The 20,732-nt window shown below is 37.2% G+C and overlaps 1 protein-coding gene across 1 annotated transcript in view; it reads left to right on the forward strand.

The window, feature by feature from the left end:
- The first annotated feature begins 956 nt into the window (after positions 1 to 956).
- Positions 957 to 20,732, forward strand: part of CCDC15 (coiled-coil domain containing 15) — a 30,313-nt gene continuing 10,537 nt past the window's right edge. The window contains exons 1-10 of the mRNA XM_032426244.1: positions 957 to 1,031; positions 1,523 to 1,711; positions 6,253 to 6,402; positions 6,939 to 7,130; positions 13,363 to 13,476; positions 15,733 to 15,801; positions 17,493 to 17,615; positions 18,098 to 18,730; positions 19,297 to 19,419; positions 19,667 to 19,789. Of these exons, the coding sequence (XP_032282135.1) occupies positions 1,532 to 1,711; positions 6,253 to 6,402; positions 6,939 to 7,130; positions 13,363 to 13,476; positions 15,733 to 15,801; positions 17,493 to 17,615; positions 18,098 to 18,730; positions 19,297 to 19,419; positions 19,667 to 19,789 (1,707 nt within the window). The 5' untranslated portion in view covers positions 957 to 1,031; positions 1,523 to 1,531. The remainder of the gene's footprint in view (positions 1,032 to 1,522; positions 1,712 to 6,252; positions 6,403 to 6,938; positions 7,131 to 13,362; positions 13,477 to 15,732; positions 15,802 to 17,492; positions 17,616 to 18,097; positions 18,731 to 19,296; positions 19,420 to 19,666; positions 19,790 to 20,732) is intronic.

A 20,732-nucleotide genomic window follows, 5' to 3' on the forward strand; every position in this document is an offset into this window, starting at 1 on the left:
AGTGTCTGACTTCAGCTCAGGTCATGATCTCAGGGTCCTGGGATGGCGCCCTCTTCGCCTCCCCTCTGTCTGTGTTCTTTCTCTCAAATAAATAAATATTTTAAAAAAGCACTTCAGTGAAGCCTTCTCTAGTCATCCTATCTAAAAATTCATTTCCTCTCCCTGCAACACTCTTTATCGTTTCTGCTTATGCTACAATATTCATGAGCATCAGACACTTACTCACTCCTGTGTTTGGTTACTTATTACAAATTCCATGAACAAGGGGTATTTGTTTTGTTCACTGCTATATATTTCCAGTGCCCAGAACAGTAAGGGTGCATAAAAAGCTCTCAATTATATGTTAAATGAATGAACGAATGGGTATTTCACAGGGATAATGGAAGTGTCCCAGAATTATAGTAGAGCTTGGAGCAGTGAGGGTGACCGCTCGCGTGGCTGTTCAAATATAGGAATATGTATTAAATAGCCTTATAAATGTAACGAGGTGTACACAGGATCCTTAGTTAGCTTAGATTAGTTAGCTTAGTTTGTTCCTAGAGGAAGCCCTGCTAGGCCCACCTTTTTCCATCCTTTTCTCCTACTTCCCTCTGTTGGGACCCCTGTCCCTCCCAGTCACCGTTCTTCAGCTCAATGTAATCCCTTCCTGAAACACTTGAGGTGGTCCCCGTGCCAGGGCTTCAATGGCAGCAGCAGCCGGCCACACGTCAGCCGGCGCGTTACCCAGCAGCCGCGCGAACCCACTCGTCCCGCCCAGTTTCTCGGGCCTTCACAAGTCCCGCCCCCTCAGCTAGAACGAAGCGGAAGTGACGTTTTTGCGGAGCCCGAAGTCCCGCCCCTCACGCTTGCCCAGCCCCGGGGAGGGGACGCAAGACCGGAAGGGGTGGCTACAAGGCCCCCGAAGGGCGGGGCGGGGCGGGGCGGGGCGGGGCGGGGTCGGGCGGCCCTCCCCAAAGTGGCGGTTTACTGGAAGCGGTTCCCTTAGTATCCGGAATAGTTTGAGTCTGTGGCGAGCCGCTCACCGGTACTGGGTCGGTGCTATCTTAGCAGGAGTGGGACCCCTGAGGCCTCAGAAACAGGCTTTTGTCTGGCCCGGGACTCCTCGGCGTTCAGTGCTTTCCCCCATAACCGGATACCGGTTATTTGGACTCTGCCTCTGGCTCGGGTTCCCACCCCACCCTACCAGGCCCCTTTCCTTCTGGCTGCTGCGGTCGTTCCTTTCCTCGCGGTGCCACCGGTGGGCACCGTCTTCGTTCTCTCAGTAGATCCCTTTTTCTCCCCCTCTCATCCCCATTCTTTCCAGAAGGCAGTCTTTATACTTTTCCTTTTTATTTCTTCCCATTTCTCTCCCCTTCTTTCCTCTCTCCTTCCTCCTCCAGCATTCTCGTTCTTCGACTGCCTGTCAGGCTACTGCCTCCTGCAAGGCTTCTCTCCCTTTCTGGAGCCTGTGCTCATGGCTTAGGAGGTTGAGCTTTTAGCGCAGTCGTTTGAAGATGTTAAGCTTCTCTTTTCTCCTGCCCAGGAGTCACAGATGCCAGGAAGTATGGCCCCCCTCAAGAAGCCTCGAAATACCACAAGGGTGCCTCTGGCTTTAAACCCCCTGAAGAGCAAGGACGTGTTGGCAGTGCTGGCTGAGAGGAACCAGGCTATAATGCCAGTTGGGGCATGGGTGGAACCTGCCTCGCCAGATAGTTCGGAAGTCCCAGCATATGTGAGTGTCAGTTTGATGCAAATGTAGTGGGGTTCCTCCCCCATTTTTCTTTTTTCTTTCTTTCTCTCCCCCTCCCCCCATATTAGCCTTCTGTAATCCCTGGTGCTTAGATAAAGATGAACAGTCCTTTCTGGGGATGTCCTTTCTTTTCTGTTATAAATAGGTACGTTCTTGAATTAGGGTTGTAGAACAAACACCTATTTGCCAAAACTGTTTATTTCACAAACTCTTGATCGCTTGCTATGCACAAGACATACGCACTGTCTATATCTTGCAGACACCCTACAACATAGTAGGGGTGACAGTTGCTACACTTAATGAAGCATTAATTGATTGCTTGAAGTTAATAAGAGTGTAGTAGAGACTCAGTAAGATTCAGACACAGAATAAGGAAAGAACAGATTAATTCTGACTGGGATTCTGAGAAAGTTTAACTATAAATTTCATGAGGACAGGGAACTTTATTTTTTGTTCATTCCTGTCCTGTCATATAGTAAGTCTTAAGGAAATACTCAAAGAATGGATGTGGAAATGTAGTCTGTTCGTCCTTAAAAAATGGAAATGTTGTAAGTACAGATCGTAGGGAACAGCATTTCAGATGAAGGGAAACTTTTGCAAAGTTTACATGTGTGCCTGTTTACCTAATAACTCATGTGCTAATTGACACAGGAGGACAGTTTTGTAAGAATATTTTTGATAGTCTTTCACTAAACTGTGCCTCTTAGCTATTTGTTGGAATTTTATTGTGGCATTTACCACATTATATTTGTAGTAAGTTGTTTACATATCTACTTTTCCTGATGGAGTGTGAACTTCCAGAGCACAGGAAAAAAATCGTATTTATTATCATGCCCCCGACTTTATCTTAGTGCCTAATAAATGGAATGCACAAATTGTGGGAAGGTTCTTCTGAATGTATCGACAAAATGCTGAACATAAGATGAAAAATATGAGTGGTCCTTGATCTCAGAGAAGAAATGAGACATGTTTAAAGTAAATCTTAAATAGCGAAGCAATATCATATATTCATTAATTTTATTTTTTGTATGTGAATATGTATGTATATACATATTCATTTATTCCTCTTCTGCCTATTTCCAGAAAGGATTTTAAGTATCTGAGTAGTATATGATTAAGTGCTATGACTATGACACTTAAAGAAGAAAGATAGGACTTTAGGTTGATGTGATACAGGCAAGTTTAATGAAGAATTTAGATAGAGAAGGAGGATGATTCTCTCAAGAAGAATGGGGAGAGTGGGAAGTGAGCGAGGTGTATCAGGATTCTAAGGGTAGATTAGACTGATTGGAGTGGGAAGCTTAGTAGGGGGATGGTGGCTGATAGAACTGTGGAAAATAGGAGCTGTAGGGAACCACAGGAAATGGATAAGGGATTGACTTCATTCATTGTTTAATATTTACAGATGAATTTCATAATAAAACAGTGTTCTGATTAGGTTAATTGCTTCAAAATTTTTTTGAAGTGAGGGATAGATTGGCTCCTGGGGGACAAATTAGGATGTAATCGTAACAATTTAGCCATGAAGCATAGCATCAAGACTTGTTTAATGGTAAGGAATAAAGAGGGAAAGCCTTGAGAAAGGGTGGTTGAAGTAGGAATGAAGAGGGATAAATGTCTTATATTTATCTCAGAAGAATCAGTAAGATTTGGTACAAAGGTATTTTGGTATTTAAGTTAGTGACTCCTCTTTTTCATTGCTCAAATAATGACATCTTTGTAATGTAGCATCAAAATGCCTAAAAACCACCAAATTTTTCTTTTTCTATGTGAAAGAGAATTGAATCTCATGTTCCCAAACACTAAATGAAAATACTAGTCTTGGAAAAAATATAAACATGTCTCCTTTCCCTCATTTAAAAAATTTTGATCAGTACCAGTCAAAGTCAATCTGATCAAGCATCTCATAGAACTCTTTACCGATTTAGCATATATTGACTGGGGAATCCACCCTTAACAGATGCAGCTCTTGTCAGCTCAGAATAAATGCTGAATAGTTACTTCTAAAGCATGGTAGACCTAATATCATGCCTATCCTAAAGGGAAACTCCTAATCATTTTTGTCCCCAAAGTTTCAAGGAGCTGTCAAGATTCCTAAAAATACCGTAACTTCAGACCTTCCTCCCCTTCCATTAATTAAATTAGCACCGAAAGACACTGCTGTTCTATCAGCATTCATGGCTATTGCATTATTTTATAATTTATCTGGTTATCTATTGTTGTGTAACAAACCTGGATCTTAGTGGCATAAAGCAAAAGATACTGTGTGTCAGGATTTCAAGCAGGGCACAATGGGGATAGCTTGTCTGCAACATGGTGTCTGAAGCTTCAGTTGGGACAGCTAAAATGGCTGGAGATGTCTGGGACAAGTTTACTGGGTTCTGGCTGTTGGTTGGATTTCTTGGTTCTTCATCTGGCATCTGCTGGGCTGTAAAGTCCAAGATGGCTTTCCCACTCACATATCTGGCACTTGGGCTAGGATGACTAGAATGGCTAGGAGCTTGCTGGAAGATTTCTCTTTCCACACGGCCTCTCTACTTGGCTAGCTTGGGCTTCCTTTCAGCATGGTAGTCTTAGGGTAGAATTCTTACATGGTGGCTGGTTTCCCTAGGGTGAGCATTCCAAGAGCTATAGGTGGAAGTTGCTTTAGGACCTTGCTGGAGAAGTCATGGAGCCAATGCTTCTTCCTCTTTTTGGATATACAGAGCCAGACTACATTCAGTATGGGAAATGACTACACAAGGGCATAAATACTGGGAGACTTGATTCATTGTGGGGAGAAGGGGAGATCATCTTTGGAGACTACTGTGTAATCTAAATATCAGTCCCATCATATGTGAATTATCCAAAAATGTTCTTTGGTTGTTGTGAGAAACACTTCATCCTATCTTGCCCACTTGGATAGTCCTTAAGGTTCAAAAAGTCTACGAGGAGTTAGTTGTACAATTGAAACAGTATTTATTTTTGCTTAAGCCAGTATTTCTCAAATTTATTTGACTCTGAGAATCTCCTAACATTCCAGAACATGGGACAATGTTCTTGGGTTTTGGTGGCCTTACACAATGGTGTTTGCTAAGAAAAATATGTTTCTAAAATATGGCACATTCTTATGTTTGGCTTACAGTTGAGATTCACAATTTGGAATCAGTCATATACTTCAATAAGATGTTTGATAATCTCAGCATGGGGGTAAAGAGGGGGCAGACAGATAGTGGAAGTAAAAGAGGAAGGATGGCTTTAATCTTCTGGGAGTTGAGTTAATTTCGGTCAGTTGTTCAGGCTTTACTATCTATATCTCTCCTTTGGAATTATTTTACCTAATTGTTCTTTGATATTTGTTTTGTACACTCTACTCCTATGGTATATACTCGTATAGAATATGGGATAGATTTCTTGGAAAATTTAATTTTAATTGGAATTTAAGTTCATTTGATTTTGAGAGTTAATGACCTCCTATGAAATATTTGGGCACCTTCTGAACTAGAATTTGGAATCACTGTGTTAGAAGAAGGGCTCAATAGGAGTATGATTTTATTTAATTTGAAGATTCCTTTTGAAAGAGAAACACAGTCGAGAGAAAAACAGTACAGTATAGGGCATACATATTGGAGTCAGAGAAACTTCAGCTCTGCCTCTTGCCAGCCATAGACTCTTTGGCTACTACTAAAGATTAATCTTTCTGAGCCCCAGTTTCTTCATCTTTAATATAAGAGATAAGAATACCTTCTGTTGGAGGTAGTGTTGGGGATTCAGGGATAAAATGTAGTTAAAGTGCTTGTCTTGTAGCAGATCTTTAATAATGGTAACTGCTTTTAATTATGATGACTATGGTTGTTATTCAGAGCACTCAGAAGAAGTGAATACTGATCAGGGACTCAAATGGGATAAAATATTCTAGATTGTTTAGAATATGTTTTGGATTTGGACCTAATGGGGGATTTGAGAAGTGTTGCTCTCAATTAATGTTAATAAGAATGAGAGGTACTATAGCATAGGAGAGCTCAGAAGAAGAAGGGATTGTGGAAGGTCCTAGGTGGTGGGTATTAGATGGTCTTAAAGAATGAGTAAGCCTTTACCTTACTAGATAGAGAGGACAGGAAGAGCATGCTATGTTAAAAATGGAGCATAAATCTGAGTGTGAAGGCATTTTATAATAGGACATATTTAGTGAGTGGTGAGCAATTTTAGAAAATGTGTGACATAAGATAGGTTTGAATTGGTTCATTAAGAATTAATGAAGACAACTTTAGTTATCAGTTCAATGAAAAATTAAGATTTTATTTGAGTGCTCACAAATTCCAATTTTTAGTTTGTGATTTGGTTTGAGTTCTTGGTACTCACCAGCTATGTCTAGATTATCAGCTCTGAACTCCTGTGATTTCCTTACTCTACTGGGAATTCTGGATTATAGAACTGAATTATTTTGTCAGGATTTTATCTTGACTGATTTGTGCTTACAGCAGAGCCCTAGTGGGCAAAAACTGCTGACATTTAAGTTTATTTTCTGTCTTTCATCTTTCAAGACTTCAGCATATATGATTGAAGAAGAACTAAAGGAACAGCTAAGAAAAAAACAAGAAGCTCTGAAGCATTTTCAGAGACAAGTCAAACACCGAGTAAATCAGCAAATCAGGCTGAGAAAAAAGCAACAGTTTCAGAGATCTTATGAAGCAGTAAGTTCAAAAGTGAACCTGAGTAGATTGAATGTGAAGTGTGTGTTATGAGATAAGCTATTAGACAGTTACAGAATCACTTTCTTTGGATTTCATGCTTTGTATAATTGCTAGGGAGGGCGGTAGATTTGTATGTTTTATTCTTGTGTTGTTCTGACTCACAAGAATTTTTTTTTGCTCTCACCAATAGTATAAAACAATGTCAGAATTTTGGCTTTGGGTTTGAATTTTGGCTTTGCTGCTTGCTAGCTATGTGACCTTGGGTTTATTACCTACCCTCTGTGGACTGTAGTTTCTTGATCTATAAAATGGGGCTATGATACTTGTCTCACAATGTTGTTATGAGAATTAGATAAGTAAATTATTAGCACATAGTAGGTGCCTGGTAAATGTTAGTTTCTTTGCCTGTTAAAACTTTCCCCTTTCTACCCCTGATCCTGATTTAAAATCTTTGGGGCTGCTTGTAGACATTATTTGATTATAATGGCTTGGAGTAGAACCTCACTAGAAGAATCTCACTTTCTTCCTTTGTGTAGGCAGAAAAAGAAGGCTCTATAGCCATGCAGTCTTCAGATCCAGCACATTTAACTCCTAAAAGAACAAGTGTTTTTCCAAGCAACTTGAATGCTGCTATTGGAAGTGCTAGGTTACCTCCTTCCCAGATGCTTGGGGATGGAATGGATGACAGAGAGAATCAGAACGAATTATTCCAACAACAAGCCCAGGCTGTAAGTACATATTCATTTTATGTCTATGATTTTTTTTTTTTTTTAGATATAGGACATATCTAGGATATGAAGTAGAGATTAGGAGGTATCACATTCAACTTCACTTTTACTTTTTTTACCTTTGTAAGTGGTGAATAGTGAAATGATGTTTATTTTTTATACATATTTTAAATTTATTTATTTTTGGTAAGACAGTTTAGAATCATCTAAAGGAAGGTGCCAAAGTGTAAGAGTCAAACCTTATGAGAAAGAGCTTTAGGTCAAAGAGCAGAGATTTTTTTTTCCCCCCAATTATACTGGAATTGTGTTATGGGTAAATTATTCTGTTTGTAGCATATGGACAGAACTGATTCCTAACCTCTGTTGCAAATAGGTACAGTACATGTATGGGGCATTTCATTCATTATTTTTGTCTCTTTTTCCTCTTTTCTGTCCTTTAATCTGATTATCGTAATAAATAGATCTATAGGTCAAGTAATAATATAGTAAACTCTCAACATAATCAGAATTTTAAAATGTAGCATATCTAGTAATTGATTTTACATATCTGTTATTTATTTATTAAAGATTTATTTATTTATTTTAGAGAGAGAGAGCATAGGGGGAGGGCAGAGGGGGAGAGAGAGAGGATCTCAACCAGACTCTGTGCCGAGCACGGAGCCTGATGTGGAGCTCGATCTCCCGTGACCTGAGCCGAAACCAAGAGTCAGACACTTAACTGACTGAGTCACCCAGGCGCCCCTTGCGTATCTGTTATTTAAAAATTAACTACCATCGTTAGGTTCATACACTCAAATCACTTGTCACCATGCACTCAACTCTCCTTAGTGTACATGAGCTTTTTGTCCAGTCAATATCATATTCTTCAACTCTGCTATGGGAATTATACTTCATCTTATTTAAAATGTATTTCTAGGGAGAGTGAGAGGAGAGCAAAAATGTAGATGATGATTGTCTGGGGGTGCCTGGGTGGCTCAGTTGGTTGAGTGCCCGTCTGTTGGTTTCGGCTAAGGTCATGATCTCACTGGTTGTGGGATCAAGCTCCGTGTGGGGCTCTGGGCTCAGGCGGGAGTCTCCTTGAAAATTCTCTCCCTCTTCTCCTTCCCCCACTCAGGCTCACTCTCTCTCTTGCTCTTTAAAATAAATAAATAAATCTTCAAAGAAAAAAGAAAATGATGATAATGTGAAAATAAAAGTTTTGTAACTGCTTATGTGCTCGGTCATAAGCATGGAACAAATCCGACGGGGTTGTTAGTATCAAGAGGGAAAAGCTTTATAAGCACATGTTATACTGAAATACTTAAAATCATTTTTTTCTCTTTGTCCCAAACTATGACTTTTTCTTGCCATTGCTTGATTTGTAGTAATCATTTTATAAATCATTTTTGTTTTCCTTTTGAAGATTATGAACAGTTTGTTGAGCAAATATTTATTGAGCCAGGCATTGCGTAAAGTATAAGGGATGGAGCACTGAGGAAGACATGGTTGTTGCTTTCGTGGTGTTGTAGCTATCGCCTCACTCTGTGAGGATTTTACTTCGTCTGTGTAATACACAAGTAGAACACATCAGGTCAGATACTTGAATATGCTGTGTTTGTTAAACACTGTAGAGATACCAGTGAAATGTGAAATAGGACCCTTCATGGGTTTATATTTCCAAATAGAGATATAAAGCTAACAGACCCCAATCTATTAGATAATAATATAGAGACATTTGCTGTATCTAATGAAGAGTTGTGCTATGGGATGTCAAAAATTTTTAAATCCAAGGAAATATTTGTGGGAGAATTCCTGGAAGAGGTGGACTTGAGCTGTATATTTTGAATTGATAAAGTGAATTGAATTGGTAAATTCAAGAGAATTTTGAGATAGGAGGAACAGTGAAAAGTCTTGAATATGTAATGAGCTTGGTATATTTGGGAATAAGTGATGGAACCATTCTAATTGATAGTTTACAGAGGAGAATAACAGAAAATGAGGTTAGATAGGTAGGAGGAAATCAGGTTATGAAAAGCCTGAAATGTTACAAAATTTCAAAAAGTTTTTATACCCTGTTTTTTTTTTCCTTAGAAGATGAACTACTGAAGAATGTTCAGTGATCTAAACTACTTTAAGCCTATGAACTTTTGCCCCTACACCACCATGGCAATAAATGCTTTTCAATTTTACTGTTTCTGTTGCAGTTTTTATCCACTAGGTGTCACTAAGAACTAGACAGTGAGACGTTGTTCAAGCACTAACTCCCTTGGTTTATCTAGAAGTGGCTGAGTAAATCGTGAATGCAGTTCACTTTCGGAGTGTTAGTGGACTTTTCAATTTTCTTGTCTTGGAGTGATAGAAACATAGAATCCTGGAGTTGGAGGGTTTTACATATTCATGTCACATATTGAAATACTTAAGGATGAAATGACTTGACATCTGAGGTATACTTCAAAATAATGTAAGGGTGAGGTGAAGTAGGGCATTATATATTAAACAAGATTGGCCAGGAATTGATAATGTTAAAACTGGTTGATGTGTATGTGGTTGTATTGTAGCTTCTGTCTACTTCTCTGTATGTTTGAAGTTTCCGATGTCTTTGAATTTATTTACATTTTTAATTAAATGTTGGAAAAGAAAAGACATTATCTAGTCTAACCTTTCTTTCTCTAAGGAATTCTTTTTATAATGTCTCATATATAAATGGCCATCTAGTTTCTGCTAGAACACTGCCACTGCTGAGCAACTGACTACTTTTTAGACTATTTCATTTTTAGAAGTTTTGAAATTATAAGTATTTTTTCAATATATTGAGTCAAATTCTTCTCCCTATAATTTTTACCCTTTGGGCCTAGTTTTGCACTCTTAAGCCATAGAAAATAAAAAACCATGGTCATCTCTAAGACACTTCAAGTATTTGATTATAACTATCATTTTTCTCTTTTGATTCTTAAATTCCTAATGCTTTCTGTCATTATAATCTTGGTTGATTTCTTCTGAATGTTATTTAGTTTTTCAGTGCTCTTTTCAAATATGACCCTCAAAACTGAACACAGAACTATACCCCAAATGTGATTTTGCTAGGACCTCTCTTATTCTGTACCCCCACCCCATCCTCCACTTTTATAATACTCGGTATTACCTACTTGTTCTAAGGTAGATTAAGATTGGGTACCTAAAGTTAGGAAGTATAATCATAAAACCGGAAGAAATTTCAAGTGTCCCCATAAAATAGAATTAGCCTATCCCTGAGCTTTTTGTTAAGACTGATACTTATCTCTAAGGATTGAGTTTCTGTTGTGTTCCTTGATAGCTTCATTTTGGTGGGGAATTGAAGAACAACTGATCATTGTTTCTCACCATGTAATAACTTTTTATTTATACACTATTAAGCTCACTACTATTTTTTAGCGTGGTATACCTCAGCTTTTTATTTGTTTCTCACTGAATCTTTTATTATCTTGTTTTCTTTACTTTTATTCTCTCTTTATATTGCAGGTTTTCCAGCTTTTTCAACCCTGGAAATAACAATTCACTTTTGTAATTAAGAAAGGTTTAAACAATATGAAATAACCTGTTAAGTTTTCTGTAATCTATCATTGAAAAACTAGTGTTTGAGTTAGGCTTTTTGGCTGCAAGAATTCATTTTATTTTAAGAATATGCACGGGATAATAAAGACAGAATCAGAAACTCACACAAATCTAAACTCCCTTAAGGAGTGTGTGGCCGGACAATTTTTTTAGGTCTGAGTTAGCTCCATTGATCACACAGCATAGGATCTTTGATCTTCCCACTAATATTTAATCACTAACTTGATTGATTCGGTGGTCCTTGTAGGGTGACCCACCTTTCCCCATTGCCTGAGGACATGAGACCTTCAGTGCTAAACCTGGACAGTTCCAGGCAAAGTGGGAGAGTTGGTTGCCCTGTCTCTACACATATGCTTCTCCCTTATTTGCTTAATTTTCTACTACCTCATATTCTCATCATCACAGCTCTGAAACTTTGGCATATGTAGGCTCCTTTAGCCTCTTTTCTCCAGCTTTGGACCTTTTCAGTTCAGTTTCTGTCTCTGACTTTTCATACTTCCTAGTTCATTATGTAAAATAAAGAATCTTCATTGGCCCAGGCTGCCTTTTTGAGGAAGATCTAGGTTACTGGCAAGCCTATAGCTTGGGATGCCCACTTAATAATAATTTGATTTGTAACATCTCCCTATTTTCTTTATTTTTGTTTAATACATATTAACATTCACTTTGGCCCTTGTGTTAGTTTCCTTTGGCTGCTGTAACCGATCACCTCAAATTTAGTGGCTTGAAAGGACAAATTTCTTCTCTCGAAGTTCTGGAGGCTGGAAGTCCAAAATCAGTTTCACTGAGCCAAAATCAAGGTGTCAGCAGGGCCCCTTCCACAGATTCTAGGAGAAAATTTGTTCCTCGCCTCTATCAATTTTTGGTGTCTGCTGGCATTCCTTTGCTTGTGGCTACATTGTACCAATCCCTGCTTCCGTCTTTACATCGCCTTCTCTTCTGTAAGCCAAATCTTCTTCTACCTCTCTCTCATAAGGACCGGGGATGGCATTTAGGGCCCATGTGGATAGTCCAAGATTATCTCCTCATCTCAAGATCCCTAACTTAATAATATCTGCAAAGGCCCTTTTTCCTTATAGAGTAACATTTACAGGTTTCAGGGATTAGGACCTGGTGTCTTTGGGTGTCCATTATTCAGCCTGTTACAGTCCTCATAGTTGGTCCTTGAAAGGGCCTTCAGGTTGAGGTTTGATGAAGGGTTATGGTAATAACAGAGAAATGGAAAGACTATAATGTATATTCCAGCTGCTGGACCAGTTGAAATACCCTGCTTAAGGGACTAAAATCAATCTGTGACTCTAATAGAGGTTTGGAGTTGATGGGAGATGAACATTATGTATCCTTATTTCATATCTGTTACGACGAGTATTTTGAATCCTTGGTCACATTTTGCAGGGCAATAACATTTACCATACTTGGTAATGAGCAAAAGCAGGCATATGTGTGGCTCTTGTATTTTTCATAACCTCAACTGCACATGTATCTCTTTTTGCAATATGATTATCTCTATCTTGACCCCTTTAGCCACTCTGCTAACCAAATTTAGAGGTCCTCATTTTAGCAGAATAAAGAGTAATGCTTCAAGCTGATTTCTGTGGCTGGAGGTGTAGACCTTTAAAAGCAAGGACAAAACAGAGGTGATATACTGTAAGGAAACTGTGCTGGCAGTGAGAGTGCTTTTATCCCTAGCTCACTATTAGTAAAAATCAAGGTGTTTGTTATTTATATCTGTAAATCGTGGTCATGATTTGCCTTCAAGGGAGAATTGATATCATTAAACTTTTGCTGGATGGGTTAGAACTGGTCTTGGTTTTGCCATAATTTTACTGAGTATCATAGGGATATATTTTTCTTCCACATGATATAGGGCTTAGCCTAAAAAATGGTATTTTGTTAATTTCTGTATTTTCTTTAAGGGAACATTCTGTGCAGATTTGTGAAAAATAAAATATTCTATGCTTCTCTGAAAAAGAAATCAAAATAGGTGCTTAATGAAATTAGTAGGTAGATATAAGGAATGAACACAAAGCCAGTGTATTTAATATTAATACTTATTATCAGCTGTTAGAGTACTTGAAACAAATGGGTTGAGATGTTTGAGTTTGTGTTCTGACTTAACTTAGAAAGGCTTCCTGAAAGAAGGGAGATTTGAGAAAAAACAATAGCTACAGTCTTCAAATGTTAGGGGTGAAGAAGGGATTACTGTAAATAGGAAAAAAGAATTTTAGAGGGACTAGGAATAGAGTCTTCTAGCAAGGAGTGTAACAGTGATTAGGCATGCAAGGACTAGTTGAAGAAATAACTCCTTATTGAGAAGATGAATGGAAGGTAAGCAATGTATCTGCTCAATCATTTCTAAGTTTATTAATTCAAACTTTCAGGTTCTGATATTTTTGTGTACATTCTTAATACAAAGCATATGTTGTTAAAAAAATTTGAATAACAGCACTTAAATCAAGTTATGAAATATAATATCTTAGAATAATGAAAATCATATAAAAATACTATCAGCAGACCAAAGTGTCCTTTGCAGGTAATCCTCTTGTCTTAGGTCTGGCATTTTTTAATAATAGGGGCCTGTTTTCCTGTTGGAACACTTAGTGAATTGGGTATTAAAACTTTAGCCTGTTTTTGTTTGCTCTTTTTTCCCTTTTCCTGGCAGCTTAGTCAAACCATGAAACAGGCCCGTCACCGGCTGGCATCCTTTAAGACTGTGAATAAAAAAAATGCGTCAGTGTTTCCAGATGGTAGAAGGAAAACCTTTCCCCCTCAAGAGGTAAATTTATTTCTAATAAATTGTTTTAAAAAGTACAGATAAAGATTTATTTACATCTCAACATTATTTAGAACTGTAAAAATAATTGGAAATAACCTGAAATATCCAATAGTAAAGAATGGTTAAAAAATTATGGTGTATCCACATATAGCTATTCTAAAAATTATCATGCTTTCAGAGAATATATGAAGACAAGGGAAAGTGTGATGCAAAGTTAAGTGAAAAAAGTAGGATACAAGATTATATACAATATATTCTCAATTAAAAAAACTTTATTCAGCCAACATTTATGGAATGTTTATAGTTGCCAGGCATTATTCTAGAAGCAGGACTTAAGAGTAGAGAAAATATAGACAAAGATCCCTCAAGGAGCTTCTGTGCTAGTAGGGAAGCAAATAATAAACAAGCAAATAAATGTAGAATATAATTTCAAACAATAAGTGGTATAAAAAAAATAAAGCAAAATAAAGAGATTGGGAGGGAATGCTGTGTGCAGAGACAAAAGCCTGGAAAGAAATGGACCAAGAGGTTAATACTGATTATTTCTGGTTAGCGTTATTACAGGTGATTTTTATTTTTTTCTCTCGGTTTTCTCTATTTAAAAAATTTTCCATAATGCACATATTTTACTTTCTAATCAGGAAAAAAACCGATACTGTTAAAAGAAAGAAATTCTTTTAATTCAAAATACAAGGTTAGAGTGAATAATTGGAACCTAAATGTGACTTAAAAGGATATTTAAGGCGATACTTGTAAAATGACATTGTTCTGTGCCTACTTATTTCAGTGTTCACAAATTTGGATGTTAAAAACAAACTCATGTATTTTCCTGTGTTTACTCATTTTGGCATTAATTTCAAGTTTTGATAGGCAGCATCTAGTAAAATGGACCGTTTCATCTTTTTTGCTTTTTTTTTTTGGCCATCATCCACCTCTGTCCCTTACTTAGTTCTTTCCTAGTTTTGCTTCCTAGATTATATATATATTTTTTGTATTTTTTTCCTTAAGTATCTCAACACAACCATCAAAAACATTTGTCTCTTATATGTTTACAGTTTGTAGAATGCTAACCTATAATGTCTCTCTCTTCAGTGGTAATTAAGACATTCATAGTTAAATATAAGAAACAAGCGGGCATGGGTGTGTGTGTCACATACGGCATTTCGTCCCAGATGCATTCAGTATGGTTACCTTTTTCTAGCATTGTCTTGTTATGACTCTCAAGGTAGAGTTTCTTTTGTACCTAAATTCTTCTCAGTGGCTTGTTTTTTTAGACAATTTTCATACCTAACGGATTTGGCAACTCCAGTTTGTGACATTAGACTGACTCCAGAGTACTGTCAGAAGGAAGTGGTTGGACACATTCTAGTAAACCAGAAAAAAAAAAAGAGTCATCAGATCCTAGAGACTCATATTTTATATTGTGTGAAACATGTTCAAACCTTTCAGTTGATGTTTTTCCAGAAAAAGTACTTGTTTACAGGTCTGACTGAAATCATCATTCAGTAGAAGGGAGAAGAATTAAGTCTGAGATAACATCCTGTATAAACCAGTTTTATATGTCAGAGATGCCATTTAAATGTAATTCATTATGATGATGATGATGATGATGATGATGAATTCAGACTGACTGCTACTTCCAAAGAATGCATGTGTATTTTTCAGCTAAAACATTGGAAACATCTATTCCATAGAAATGAGATTGATAAAAGAAATTAGTGTAATTTTTTATATTTCTTATATCAAGTATGTGGTCTTTCCCTCAATTCTGAACAGTTTTCTACCCCCTCAGTTGTATGAAGTGGAAATCTGCCAGTCAGAAAGGACACAATCTATAACCCAGTTGAACTCTGGTTTCATTTCCTTGTTAGACTTTTTACTGACCTTAGAATCTGTCTGGTTCTTATTGTTATTCCAGATATAGAGATACAAATAGAAGATATACTTGCTTGCACATTGTCAGGTCACCAAGATAAAATCATAAGCCTCCTAAAACTGATCCTGGCTGGGATAGGGACAAATTGTCATTTATAAAGTTAATATATTCTCCTAGCAGCCTATTTCACTCCATGTTTGATGTGTGAGTGATTTGTTTGTAAATCTGAAGTAGAACTCACCACTTGTTTTTCTTTATTTATATTAAACCACCCTCATCTGTTAAAATCATTCCAGATCTTTCACAAAAACTCAACTTAGTATCATGAGCATATTGCTTTCTCTAGACCATCTATATTTGTATTAATTTTTTTTTTTCAGAAAGCACTTTATAGGAAGTCATCATCCCTCAAGATAAATACAGGAACAAGAGGACAGTTGACCTTTAAGGTCTGTCAAGGTCTTTGGTCTTTTAACTACTTCGCATTACCAGAAATTTATAGAAAATCAGGGAGGGAAATGTAAAGAATAAAGGGAAAAAATAATGGCTTATTAGAGCCGTCCACAGCTAATTATGTTTGGGTTTGAGGGTTAAGATTCTAATGTCCAGTATTGTTTTGTTCCTAACAGTTCTATTGAGATATAATTTATATACCACACAGTTTACCCATTTAAAGTATACATTTCAGTGGTTTTTAGTATATTCACAGGTTTGTACAACTGTCAATGTAATCTAATTTAGAACACTTTCTTCACCCCTAAAAGAAACCCTATTCCCATTAGCTGTCATTTCCCATTCACTCCTTTCCCTACCCCCAGTCCTAAGCAACCACTAAACTACTTGCTGTCTCTATAGATTTGCTTATTCTGGACATTTCATCTAAATAGAATCATATAATATGTGGTCTTTGTGACTGGCTTCTTTCACTTTGCATATTTTCATTATGTTGCAGAATGTATCAGTACTTCCTTTTTTATTGCTGAATAATATTCCTTTTATGGCTTTATCACATTTGGTATATCCATTCATTAGTTGATGGACTTCGTGGCTTTTGTGAATAACTGCTACAAACACTTATGTACATGTTGTTTTGTGGACATTCATTTCTTTAGTAATGGAATTTTGGGGTCATAGGCTAACTCTGTATTTAATAGTTTGAGGAGCTGCCAAGCTGTTTTCCATCAGCAATATATGTAGGTTCCAATTTCCCCACATCCTCACCAATACTTATTATTGTCCATCTTTTTGATTATAACCATCCTACTGATGTGAAATGATATCTCACTATACTTTTGATTTGTGTTTTCCTGATGACTTATGATCTTGAGTATCTTTTCACATGCCTATTGCCCATTTATATGTCTCTTATGGAGAAAATGTCTATTCAAATGTGGTGTCCATTTTTTAATTGGGGTATTTGGTTTTTTTATTATTGAGTTATAAGTGTTCTTTATATATTCTGGATACATGTCCCTTATCAGATACATGATTTGCAGATATTTTTCCCATTCTGTAGGTTGTCATTACACTTTCTTAATGCTATCATTTGTACAAAATTTTTAATTTTGGTGTAGTTTATCTCTTTTTTCTTGTGTTGCTTGTGCTTTTGATGTAGTATCTAATAAACCATTGCTTAATCTAAAGTCATCAATATTTTCTGCTATGTGTCCTAAAATTTTATAATTTTAGTTCTTACATTTAGGTCTATAATCTATTTTGAGTGAATTTTTATATGTGGTGAGGAAGTGTTTTAACTTAGTTCTTTTGCATGTGGATATCCACTTCTCCCAGTACCATTTGTTGAAAAACTATCCTTTTTCCATTGAATTTTCTTGGCACTCTTGTTGAAAACCAGTTGACTGAGGGTTTATCAATGTCTTAATACTATCTTCTGAGATCTGTGAACATGGGATCTCTTTCCATTTATTTAGATCTTTTTAAATTTCTTTCAACAGTGTTTTATAATTTTCATTATATAGTCTTATGCTTCTTTTGTAATGTCCTGTTTTTATAATATTTGATTATATTGACCTACCAAATTATATTAATAGTGTGCTGAATCCCAGGATTTTATTGTAATCACATTGTTTATACCTGTAATCGATACTTTTTTTTCATTGTTGATTGTGTTGTTTTGTAGGAACCTGACTCTGAGGAATCTTCATCTATTATGATAGATAAGAAAGGGACAGAAAATTCGTTTTGGGGAGACCAGCAGGATCTCCTTTCTGAAGACAGGGACAAACCTTTCAGCAGAGTTCAGGTAAAGCAGAGTGAAAGGAGATAGTATAATAAAAATTAAACTAAGTGTGATTTGGACTAGCGATACCATATTGTTGTACTAGTTTGGGATTATAGATTTAGGTTCTGTTAAGTCGAGCAAAGATTATAATTTCCTATTTTATTCTGGTAATTTGTTTGACTACCATATTTTTTATTTTTTTTTAAGATTTTATTTATTTGAAAGAGAGCGAGAGAGAGTGTGTGAGTGAGCACAAGCAGGGGGAGCGGCAGGCAGAGGGAGAGGGAGACATAAGCTCACCACTTAGCAGGGAGCCTGACACAGGGCTTGATCCCAGGACCCTGGGATCATGACCTGAGCTGAAGGCAGACGCTTAACCCACTGAGCCACCCAGGCGCCCCTGACTACCATATCTTTTTGAAATTATTTTAGGAGTCTCGTGGAAAATCTAGAGTGTTGCTACTACCTGGCATTCTATATTTGATGTTTATGTTCACTTTTAGAAAGTACAGTTCAAAAATCCACTATTTGCTGTGATGAAAGAGGAAGAGCAAAAGCAATTAGATCTTCAAGGCCTTCAGAATATTTTTCCAGAAGCCCAGGATTATCTTCCAGAAGCCCAATGTGATCTGCTGGAAACCCAGGGTGATTTGACAGGAGTCCAGAGTGTTGAGCTAGAAGCTGAGTGTATTGAGCCAGAAGCCAAGAGTGTTGAGCCAAGACTCAATACTCTGGCTATTGAGCTGGAAAGCCAAGCTGTTGAGCCCGAAGCCCAGGCCATTGAGCCTAAAGCCCAGGCTGTTAAGATAAAAACTCAGGGTATTATGCCAGAAGCCCAGAATATTGAACTAGATGATGGGAGTATTGTGTCTAAAGTCCAGGATTTGCTGCCCAAAGAACAGTGTGTTCTTCCCAAAGACCAGAATATTCTACCCAGATGTCAGGACCAGGACTTTCTACTTAAAGACCAGGATTTTCTACCCAGAGACCAGGATATTCTACCCGAATGTCAGGACCAGCATTTTCCACCCAGAGACCAGCATGTTCTCCCTGAAGACCAGAATATTCAATCCAAATTTCAGGACCAGGATTTTCTACCCAAAGACCAGCATCAGCATTTTCTACCCAGAGATCAGGTAAATAGAGTGGAAAGGAGATATAACAAGAAGAAATAGCTACTTAAATTTTGGAGTGGGATTTGCAAGGACTAAATTGCAGCTGATTTGGAGAGTCATAGTTGGAAAAAATAGTTTCCTCATTAATTCCTCAAAAGTCTGGGGTTCTCATTAAATATTAAAGTATTAGCAGCACATTACCCCTTACTGGACAATTTACTTTTTTTTTTTAATCTTTATTAGGAAAAATATTTCTGGCAGCCATTATCTGCTTTGACAGCTGAAAGATGGAACAAGGAGTGGCCCACAAGTGTGCAACAGTATCTTTTACTACTCAGGTTCCAAGGCCAGCCCTCCACCAGAGATCAGTTAGGCCAAAAATAAGAAGAAAGGGATCAACAGGAAGTAAATTACATAGGGTTGTAAGTGGGCTTATGTGGAATAGAATATAGTGTTTTCTTCTATTTCATATGTTCAGTTATACTCTGACCTCAGTTAATGCCAGAATTCTCACCACAGCCTAAAGTATTGGTTAACTGATCTTTCTTAACTGAACAATTGGTATTTTGTGTTTGTTCTTTCTTTAGGAAGCAAATTTGAAGCAGCCAGCATCAATTTTGATAGGCCCAAGAGGGAGAGAGGCGTTTCCTCTGGATGTCCATCAGGATATTCTACCCAGGCATCAAGATCAGACCTCCACCAGGGACAAGGTAGAACAGAAAAAGGGGAGAGTCCAGCAGGAACTGAATCGTTAAGGGTTTAGTTTGGAACTTGCAAAGGTTGTCCTCAGCTAGACTTCGGAAATGACAGAAAGTATGGCTTTCTGTTTTATTCCATATTTCACATTATCTCGAGTTAAAAAAATTACTGTAAGGCTCTCAATAAAGCCTATAGTATTATTACTATCATATTACTCCTACTGGACAATTTATAATTAGTGTTTTTGTTTTCTTTTAGAAAGTACGCTTCAAGGAGTCATATTCTGATATGTCAAGTGAGAAAGGGAGAGAAGACTATTCTCTGGCAGGTTATCAGTATCTGCCTCCTAAACTCCAGGACCAGACCTTCATCAGAGATCAGGTAGACCAAAATAAAAAGGAGATAAACAGAAGATAAAGTAACTGGATTTTATATATTCTCAATAATCGGTAACATGAAGTATAGAAACAGGTGCAAAAGACCCTGGTCTGATGAACTATATCAGCCAAATCAATTCTGTCATTTAGAAGGTTGATAGATCACATTCATATTCTTATTGTAGAATCAAACTATTTTAGTTTACTAAGATTATGCTACAACTTGTGCTGAAGCCCCCAGTATTACCACCAACACACTGTCCCTACATGAACAGTGTGGGAAGTTGTGGCAGATCCTAAATTACTTAACATACGGGGAGTTTGTCAGACTACTCTGTACATGGTTTAGGATTAAAAATTCAGGTTTACAGAGTTGAGCTAAAAGTGTTACATCCTTAAAAAATAAATAGCATAAAATAAAAGTATTATATCCTTGTTCAAGTTAAAATGTATCAGAATATCCTCACCTGGTACCATTTCCCTGGAGTTCTCACTGAAACCTACAATATTATGATTAGCATGTTGCCCTGGTCAGACAGTTTGCTTTTTATTTTTATTCCTCTAGAACATGTTTCTCAAGCAACTGCCATCTTTTATGAGAGCAGAGAGAATGAGCAATGAATTGCCTCTGGAGTATAATCAGTATGTTGAACCTAAAACCCAGGACCGAGCTTCCCCTAGAGAACAGGTAGAGCAGAATACAGGGGGAAGACTCTCCTTCCTAAAAGAGTAACAGATGAAATTACTTAAGATTTGGGTTGGAGCTTATCAAGTTAGTTCACATGTAGGCTACATAGAATTAAAGCTTCTAGAGTGAGGCTAAGAGCATAACATTTTCAGCTATTTCAAAATGTGCCAGACCTAAAGTCTGTCCAGGTGAGAAAGCATATCTGTCATTTGGGTTGACCAAGAGACAGGTTTCATATAATATTGATTGATTAACAGTA

The sequence above is a fragment of the Phoca vitulina genome, unplaced genomic scaffold, assembly GCF_004348235.1.
Source record: "Phoca vitulina isolate PV1807 unplaced genomic scaffold, GSC_HSeal_1.0 scaffold34, whole genome shotgun sequence".
NCBI lineage: Eukaryota > Metazoa > Chordata > Mammalia > Carnivora > Phocidae > Phoca > Phoca vitulina.